Source organism: Daphnia magna, linkage group LG6, assembly GCF_020631705.1.
Source record: "Daphnia magna isolate NIES linkage group LG6, ASM2063170v1.1, whole genome shotgun sequence".
NCBI classification, from domain to species: Eukaryota; Metazoa; Arthropoda; class Branchiopoda; order Diplostraca; family Daphniidae; genus Daphnia; species Daphnia magna.
Window position 1 is genome coordinate 712,232 of NC_059187.1, and position 9,018 is coordinate 721,249.

Consider the following 9,018-nt stretch of genomic DNA (forward strand, 5'->3'; position numbering starts at 1 on the left):
AATCATGTTGGCAAACACATGTAGCTCCACATTTTGAAGCTTTGATCCCATTTTCTTCTGGGTTTTAGGTGGACAAGTCAAAGAGCTTTTCAAGTTTGTTGCACAAAGGAATAAGAGAGCAATTGGAAACTGGTTTGAAATAAGGAGTATACCTTTGTTATGACATTTCTTTACTAGAGATATTTATTCTGTATTAAAAATCATCAGTGGCAATTGCAACTAGCGAAGCAATCTGCCAGTCACCCCCCGCCCCCAACTGAAGATGGTAAAAAGGAATGACACGACGACGTGTTACACTATTCAGCTGTGCCGCGGTAAAAAAAGCCGCATTCCAGAAGAGGCAATGACATCTGTGGTAGGGGATTAGATTCCTAGTTAAAAGTAGATTTGCAAAGGACAAAATCACAGTTTGTAGCCCAATAATGGAGTGATGACAGTTGAAAACTAGCCATTTTATTTGGAAATCACGCATATGGCAGTAATTCAAATGCATCCGATGCACAATTTTAATAGTCTATAATTATAGTTAATTCTTCAAAATGACCCAGGCTGCTAAGAAATTTACAAATTCTAATCAATAAAAATACGGAAGGCTATTTTCCTTAGGAATCGTGCCATACATGCAGCCAGATGTTCAGATCAAATGACCGAATTGCAAGACATTATCATTGAAGAAGAAAACAATCTTAACCACAGGATGCATAATAAAGAGGCAAATGAAGACGTAAATGTTCAAATTTTTAGGTCACGTATCTCGCAAAAATATTTGAGAGAACTGTAAGGACAATTTGAGTTGTCTTTACAGGATTTGATCATGAATTGATCATGACTTCAAGCTCATCCGCGTCATCCTGACGAGAAGTAGAGCAGATCGTTAACTATTTTCTCATAAATTGCCAATTTATGGCACCATAGCATAGAACTATTAAGCACGAAAATGTTATGCATACCATGAAAGGGATTTCTTCGGATGTACTAAGAGCTTCAGAAGGTATTTCTGGTTTCTGATCCATCTTTTCATCCAATTTAAACTAAACAGTTCAGAAAAGATTAGAAATGATGAAAATACCCAGAAAATATTATTCAACTTTTGTTTTACCAGTGTAAAATTCATTTGTTCCAGACTTTCTTTCACCGGATTATTCTGATCAAGCTCAAAGAGTTTCAGCAAATCACCAGCAAGCTTCACAGACATTCATTCGGTTTCAAAGTGAAAACGTTCAAAATTTACATGGAATCATCAAAATAGGACACAAACAAAAATAATACCTCAACGTGGTTTTCGAATAGCCCGATAATGTCAAAATCGTCATCGTCTTCTCCAAAGGGATTGACAGCAACTTCTCCCAGTTTCAGCCAAGACAAGTAAGCCAGATACTAATCAAAATAGACCATATTATCGGTTATACCTACATCTGAATTACCGTAATCTTCATTTAAAACAAATCAATTTGAAAATGACCTGCATTGCTGGCAATATAGGGAGATAGCAATCAATAACAAGAAGTTTGGTCGGAAAATCGACAAACTGCTTGCCCATGAGGCTTACGAGACCGAAAATTTGCACCGTCAATGTCACTGCCTGCAATCATTCAATTGGCCGACATAAGAAAATGAAAACAAAATCATTGTTGTCCATAGAACTGACCTGAACAAAGGAGAGGGGGATAGCAGTTATTTGATATTTCAAGACGATGGAGCAGGATTTTTTGAAAGCGACAATCGGATCGAGGAGACGAGTTGCGTCGGAAGGATTGTCGAAATATCCTTCATCGCGCGCTTGTCTGACAAGTATTAATGCCCAATTGACCACACGCAATGACCACTTGTGATTCTTTTCCTCGTCCAGGGCCAGAATTTCGGCTTCGTGTTTCAACAGGAATCCTAAGTCATACCAAATGGGCGTGTTACACCAACTTAAAGCTTTGATAAAAACCAACCTTTATTACGTACCAGCTCGTTGCATAGATTCTAGCGAAGGGTACTTATTTCTCAAGGGCCTGCATGTCGTCCTCATTGTCTAGGTTAATCAAATTTATTATTGAAATTGTCAGTTCAAGGATTTTGTTTTCTGCTGTTTACAAAGGTAAGCTTTAACAGATTGTATATTCTCGTTTTTATCAACCCAAGCCGCCTGTAGAATTTTTAAGATATTTTCGGGTCTGCAACGTAAAAATGTTCAGCAAAGCCTAAACCAGTTCATTCAATTCAAGTTCATCGCTCTAGCGAAAGGCGTGTCTTAACTGTCTGCGTTTAACCAAACAATGGGGTAGCGAAATACGGATTTCCCGTGTAACGGAAACCATGGCCATTTTGGGACTTTTGAAATTGCGCCAATGGAAATTTAAGAGCAGTCTTCTGCAATCACCGTATTTTTTTAGGGAAAATCCCTCTATTTCCAAGCATTTGGCTAATTTCTAATTTTACAATATACTTTTGAGATACAAAATCCGTATTCAAATGAATATTACAGGTTGATTACAAGCATCACAAACCGCAAAGGATCAATTATTTTAATGAGTTAAAAAAAAAAAGTTTCAAAATTTTAGGGACGTACAAGTAAGGTGGTAAAAGTTATTTACCAACATCCATGCGAGAATCAGGTAGCGCGTAAGAGTTCTCAGCCACTTGCTTGTCTTGATATGAAAGCAAAAACAATCATGCGTTAACGATATTATGCGAAATGTGGGAGAACATGCCTTATAATACTTGCGGATTATTCTTCTGCATGTAAAACGTGGCCAAAGTAATGATTTTTCCTGTTCCAGGTATTGCGGCGTATACAGCCCACCATCGCTGCATCACTACTCGAAATTTGTGTTTTTACCTTATTGACTCTTTAATCTTAATGAATGCAAATAGTATTTCTATCATTTACAATGAAGGTGAGATTACCTGTTCCGGTGAAAAATCCGAGGAAAAGTACCTACATTATTTGTAATAAACTTGCTACTGAAATCAAATGGACACGTAATAAATTATGGAAAAGAAGAATTGATACCACAGGGATACTATCGGCGTACTTGGCACAGCAAAGAGCAATTTTTTCAAACGTCCTATTTTTTGTTAAGTTTCCTTTTGGCATATTATTTGGCTTTAAAATAGGATGATATGTGAACAATACCTTTGGTCTTCTTCGTTGAGTGCTAATTTGTACATCAGTCCTAATGCTATATAAGTCACGAAATACATCAAGACTTGACGCCATAAAATCTTATAGATGCTTCCTTGCCATCTGTTGAAATGCAAAAACAGTTAAAACTTCAACGTGCGCGTCTACAGAAAGCTCCGTTAAAACCCACACACACGCACACACACATGGATTTTTGGGCGACAAAGCGCTGAATCATTGTCGTAGGGTTAAAGTGAAGTTGTGTACACATGAAAAAGAAAAAGGCCGCACCTACACTTAAAAGAAAATCTCAAAAAATGTTGCAGCAATCTACACATAATTGAATGCGAAATTATCTCATTTTGAGTGACAGTTTACGTGCTGTCATCTTATCTACAAAAATGGAGGATACAATCAAGCCAACTCTTGAATTAAGTGGGGCGAAGGGAAAGGTAGTTGACGTGTTGCATTTCTCATTAACAGCAGATTGCGCTTAAGTGGTACGAAGATAAAACGAAAGAAAGAAACTTTCTTCGGACGGAGAAAAAAAAAACAGTTGGACGACACAAGTGTGTAATTGCCCTTTGCGTCGTGTTTAAACGTAGCCCCAAGGATAAACGGCATAGCGGAACGGAAAAGAATTTAATGTATCTATTATACTATTTAGGGGCAGCATGACGAACGTATGTAGATCTTCGTTTGAATTTTCAAATTGGGGAAGAACAGCGGAATTCGAAATAGTACTAGATCAGCTTAAATTTATCTAAATTTGTAATTTAACGAAATTCGCTTTAAAACCATTTCTGTTGTTGCGAATACGTCCGAACGCATGGAAAATGATTTACAAATAGAGGAATCAAATAGTAAATCAATGCCAAACTAAAAGAGGTATGTTACCTGAACAGTAAACTGCAAGTTTGACACATTTGCTTGACGGAAGCCATATCATCGTAATAGTTGACCATGATGTTTGAACTATCCTGAAAAAGCGCACAATTATAGAGATGACTGGCGGGGAATTGTTGGGGGGTAAGGCCAACAGTGGCGAATGTTAGCACGACTGACGAAGACGTGATGCTGGAACCGGGTAGATGAAGAAACAGACTAGCCAGTTGGGCGATTCCACTCGGCCCACGAAATAAGAAAACCGCCGCCTTCAGGCCATGAACTTGAGTCTCATTGTAGACGCGGCTTGTTGACCCACCATGCCATTGTGATTTTAAGAAACAAAATGATTAAGTACACGACCCAGAGATATTTAAAATCTTGTGGTAAGTGTTGCGTCTAAACGCACGTTGCGTGCAGCAAATCGTGGGAAGCAGAAGAAGTGTTTAACGCAGTTGGTCAATGAAGAAGTATTTGTGTTAGAGCCCTTAAATACCATGGTGCTGAATTCAACACAGTAAACTAGGCAATCCTCTTATTTTTTGTTAAATCGCATTGCTTTAGCAGCAATTAAGTTTGCCGAGGAACACTAGCGACACTCGGGGAAAAAACTGTACACATGCCTTGATAAATGAGTTATTCATTAGATTGCAATATGGAGGATGGGCGTGAAGCGTGAACTTGAAAAGTGACAATCCCATCCCATACATATTTCAGCTATTGGTCCGTAATCTTGAGAGGTTTTATCATTGATAATACTGCCTAAAGTCACGCGCCCTCGTCTGCGTTTCGGAGCCGAACAAGCAAAACTCCCAACCAAACTTTTGTCGCATTGCTGGAGGCGCGTCTCACGATTAGAAATTAGGAGAAGAAAAAGCACGTTTTCCTTTACGCAATAAGTTATTAATCACGACGAGTCACGTTAAAAGCTGATTGAACAAAGTTTTCCCTTAAAAGGATGGTGGAGAAAAAGAAACGCCCGACAAAGATACGCCACTTGTCTACTTCAAGCCAGTTATTAAAAAACAAAACAAAAATGATGATAAACTGAACGTGAAGTTACATTTTTGTACTCGATTCCCGTTATTAAAGAATGATTCAGAAACGAAAAATCCCATCCGTTGCGCAAATCAATTGTGCAAGTCATCAAGTGTGATCGTACCATTATCCATCTTTGCATTGCTTGTAAGATGGCGATACTTTTAAGCGGCATTCAAAAAGTTCCATGTGCTAACAATTGCGGTGATTCCATCGAGCCATTTTTAGATGATAAGATGGAACGCTCGCAAGCCTTTTATTTGTTCCCCTTCAAATTCTTATTATCGCTATGAAAAAAAAATCAACGTATTACGGGTGTAAATTTCAGAATTGACACCTGGTAGATGTGCCTGGCTGCAGGCCTGTTTTTATCACCTCTGGTATAGCGACTAGTGAACACGATTATCATAAGCGATGATGTGCAGACACGTGATACGACTGCACGAAGCATATCACTGAAATGGTAGATTTATATGCGAACCGGTGAAAGGCATGCCATTCAATGAACGTGGTTAGCTAAGTCTAGACAGAAAGGGAGAGACGTGCTCTTAGCGAATGCGGTGTACGTACGAATTGTACAGCGTCCAGATTTCGAATGTGGGGAAAATGCTATCGAACCAAATTTCATACGAATGTGAGGCTTTGCCACAATATAGTACTTGGTCCACCTCAGTTGAATTTTAATCCAAAGGGGGTAACCAAATTTCTATATTGGCACCTCCAAGTAGTTTAAAACTCACTGAGAAAGGACATATCGCCGCAAATTTAATCACAAAAGGCAATTTGGAGTTCCTTCTTGGTGGTCGCCACTGTCTGCCCTTAATTACACACTGACCAGATTCATTTTTTACATAGACCTGAAAAAAATCTTCCGGAAGGGAGTAGACACGGGGGTAGACTGCGTAAATCGAATTCACTTTCACGCAGCGACGAGCACATAAAGTGTCAAACTTTTACGAGAAAAGTAAAACTAACATCGCAGTCATCAAACCCATCCTACATCGGCAGGTTTTTAAACACATAAAAAAAAATACCTGATTTCAGACTGGAATAACTGATGGCCCCCATTCTGGTGAAACAAAAGATCAGGGCGTATCGATGTGTGCAGTGGTAATCTACGTGCTCGGCATAGAAGGGGAACCTTTTCTGTCATTAATGACGACTAACTCGGACGGAGAAACGTGCATGCCTCGCGCGCTCTTGAAGAACAAGTTCGTTTGAAAGAAAGAAACCAATTTTATTCAAAAAAGAATAGTTATGGTGGCAACCAGCAATTATTGAGATACTTATCTTGCAGGAAGTAACCAAAAAAAAAATTTGATTTATCCGATTTTGGGTTTTGCTCATGAATATGATTGGAGCCTTCTGTAGTCGATCTTTTCAAGATGAACCAATGGCCGCAGTTGTTCGGCAAACACTTTAATTTCATCGGCAACAGCATCTTGTCCGCTTGGGGCCAAAAGAGAAAGCTCGACTAAGTAACTACCAGTCATTGCTTCCAGACTATCTGGCGATTTGGCCTGACCCATCTGCCAAACAATAAAGAGAGAAATGTTATCCAGTTAAACAATGCAAGTGTAACAGTAGCTTTAAAATGCATTACTCGGAATATTTTAGACATGGTCACTTTCATCCGTCCCTTTCTGAAAAGATATCCTTTTAGAACGTATTCGAATTCGATTCGGCAGCCAAGTTCAGATAAAAATTCTACAACATTGGGTGTGCAGGCGATGTCAATGCAACTTCTTAAAACAGTAGGCTGGTTCTTTTCACCTGGAGTGAAATAAAGTATTAAATAAACTATTCAAGATAACAAGTTATTAGTTTAGTGTGAGCACTTCAGTCAATTCTTAATACAACTTAAGCTTACAGATAAGGTTACACTTTCCATTACCACTATCAATCAACAAGTTATAAGTAGCAAAATATACCAAGTTCAGGTTGTCCTAAGTATCTTAATTGCCATGGATACTCGGGATGATCCAGAGCTCGACGCACACGTAACAAAAAAGACTGCTGCTGCTGGGGAGTGCCCCCCGGACTACTGGCTTCTGTTGTTGAAATAGATGATTGGATGGTAATTTCAAACATCATTGGTGAATGAAAAATATTTATATACTTAAGCTGAAACACATTTCATGGTCATGAAATGTTTCTGGTCCTGTTTCTGCAGCGTCACATAACCCTATTGTAAATATATAAATATAAATATATGTGTTAAAATAGTTGAAACATGAAAATCATTAGACAATTCTAATGAAGACTTTTACCGCGCAATCGGTTATGCAGTACTTCAGCTGACGAGTCGATAACACTTCCTTGGAGTAAGTACTCTTGGTTAGGAATGATATTGCTCCGTAATGCAGAGGTAAGCATGTCGATGGCGGATATGGGATTTTGATTGCTGGCCATTTTCTACTTGCAACGTAAAATGCCTTTTTGATATTTCAATCAGTAATCCTTTTATGTGTGGAAACAACGCTATATTATGTTAGGAACGCAACTTTTTTTAAACGATTGACCCAACAGCAGACGACAATCTAGACTTTCGGAACCCTTTTCAGAGACACCTGGCGGTACTAATTAAAACCTTTGACAGAAAGACAATTTTAACTTGATAGCTAAAAACAATACTGCCATTTAAATCAATTCGGTTGAAGTATACGATGATAATAACAGGAAATTTTAAAAACGTGTGTTTAAAAATTACTGTGAATACTGACGAAAATAAACCATTGGTATAAAACGTATTTATAGCGATTGACGCATTTTTTGCAACAGACGGCTACGTAGAAATTCCGAAATCTTGAAAATCTGGATCAGAAAGAAAACTATTTTGAGAAAAACGAGCATTTACGTCAAAGGCCAGTTTGAACCAGTGGGGTCAGGTTTTAAGTATGTTCCCTTTTTGTCTGAAAATGATTCCTTACAGAATTCAGATAAGAATTCGGCAGTTCACATCAGTTTTATGACGTTGACGATGCCAACTCGTAGCACGTGTAGCTGTAGCTCCCAAGAAACGAGATAAAAATAGTTGGGAAAAATAAACAAGCAGAAATCTACAAACCTAATATCTTGATTCCAACGAAATAAAAATAAGCTTACACGCCGAGCTGCCGTGTGACGGAATAATAACATTGTTACCTGAAATGAGGATTTCACAGTTTACGAGCAAAGGCTCAGTTGAATGCTATTACAATGTCCTCCATTATTTGAGCTACGCTTTCGCACGGCGACGAAAATAACGAAAGAAAAAAAACAGCATTCGAGATAGTTGGCATGTGCTTGTGGCGTGGGTGTACATTCTAGAAACATGGGAAGAAAAGAACCCTCAAGGAACTCTTATTCCCAGATTCCAATTCGATTAATGATGGGGAAAAATCAAGTTGCAATCAAAATTAAGAATATGCAGCTGTACGACTGTTCCAACCAATTATAGTAAATGAGTTTTATGGGCGCCATTATACCTGCAAAATGGTGGACGCATAAGTTCGCTCTTACCGAAAGCGATTGGGCATGACAATTCGTTTAATTTATTCTTCTTCCGTGTAACGATCTATTTGATAGTTTTAGTCGAAGGTTAAACGTCAAGAGCAAAGAAAGGCAGGTGACCTTGAAGAGTCGTGATTGCCCAGTCATCCACTTCTTCTTATGGCGATCCAGCTCGACCGAGAACCCGAAAGTCATGCGGATGTGTTCGTACAAGCAAAGGAAAAAAATCCACTACTTTTGTTTTGAAGGTTGCTCTGCGTCGACGCCTTTAGCAAGCATTTTTTCCATTTTGTCTGCAACAAAACACACGAGAGAAAAATCTCGACATCTTTGTACGTGATTCTCGCATTTCGTAGCACTGGAGGAAGGAACTTTCGGCCAGTTTTTGCCCGCAAATTGGTCTTTGTCTCCAGAGCAGAATTTTTCCTTGTAGCCGAGAAATGTATGGGATTGGCTACGGCTGTCAGGTGACGTCACTTATGACGTATCAT

The 9,018-nt window shown here is 38.8% G+C and overlaps 2 protein-coding genes across 5 annotated transcripts; both read right to left on the reverse strand.

Annotated features, from left to right (window-relative positions):
* Window positions 1–169: 169 nt before the first annotated feature.
* On the reverse strand, window positions 170–6,208 carry LOC116924797 (bestrophin-3). 3 transcript variants are annotated; one of them, XM_032931345.2, is made up of 14 exons: window positions 6,070–6,208; window positions 4,010–4,303; window positions 3,125–3,235; window positions 3,002–3,056; window positions 2,896–2,926; window positions 2,710–2,804; window positions 2,583–2,636; window positions 1,954–2,020; window positions 1,649–1,884; window positions 1,463–1,582; window positions 1,270–1,377; window positions 1,100–1,183; window positions 951–1,031; window positions 170–371 (listed from the first exon to the last, which is right to left on the reverse strand). In XM_032931345.2, exons 1-14 carry the CDS (start codon window positions 6,186–6,188, stop codon window positions 297–299), a joined length of 1,530 nt encoding a protein of 509 aa, XP_032787236.2. In that variant the 5' UTR covers window positions 6,189–6,208; the 3' UTR covers window positions 170–296. The 3 variants fall into 3 exon arrangements, with proteins under 3 accessions (XP_032787236.2, XP_032787238.2, XP_032787237.2); XM_032931346.2 differs by lacking the exon at window positions 170–371 and adding an exon at window positions 438–851; XM_032931347.2 differs by lacking the exon at window positions 4,010–4,303.
* Window positions 6,209–6,251: 43 nt separating this feature from the next.
* LOC116924801 (mediator of RNA polymerase II transcription subunit 18) lies at window positions 6,252–8,873 on the reverse strand. 2 transcript variants are annotated; one of them, XM_045175306.1, is made up of 6 exons: window positions 8,648–8,873; window positions 7,306–7,450; window positions 7,155–7,220; window positions 6,967–7,086; window positions 6,639–6,808; window positions 6,252–6,564 (listed from the first exon to the last, which is right to left on the reverse strand). In XM_045175306.1, exons 1-6 carry the CDS (start codon window positions 8,720–8,722, stop codon window positions 6,379–6,381), a joined length of 762 nt encoding a protein of 253 aa, XP_045031241.1. In that variant the 5' UTR covers window positions 8,723–8,873; the 3' UTR covers window positions 6,252–6,378. The 2 variants fall into 2 exon arrangements, with proteins under 2 accessions (XP_045031241.1, XP_045031242.1); XM_045175307.1 differs by lacking the exon at window positions 8,648–8,873 and adding an exon at window positions 8,141–8,188.
* Between the last annotated feature and the right edge of the window lie 145 nt (window positions 8,874–9,018).

Bases quoted from the DNA above. Each gene is read 5' to 3' on its own strand.
- LOC116924797 (XM_032931345.2), bottom strand. From the start codon at position 6,188: ATGACAGAAAAGGTTCCCCTTCTATGCCGAGCACGTAGATTACCACTG. The intron at 3,236-4,009 runs GTAACATACCTC...GCATTTCAACAG, and splicing joins ACTTGCAGTTTACTGTTCAG to ATGGCAAGGAAGCATCTATA. The intron at 1,184-1,269 runs GTATTATTTTTG...ATGTCTGTGAAG, and splicing joins TATTCGAAAACCACGTTGAG to CTTGCTGGTGATTTGCTGAA.
- LOC116924801 (XM_045175306.1), bottom strand. From the start codon at position 8,722: ATGACTTTCGGGTTCTCGGTCGAGCTGGATCGCCATAAGAAGAAGTGG. The intron at 7,087-7,154 runs GTATATAAATAT...TTTCAACAACAG, and splicing joins TGAAATGTGTTTCAGCTTAA to AAGCCAGTAGTCCGGGGGGC. The intron at 6,565-6,638 runs GTAATGCATTTT...ATTGTTTGGCAG, and splicing joins CCATGTCTAAAATATTCCGA to ATGGGTCAGGCCAAATCGCC.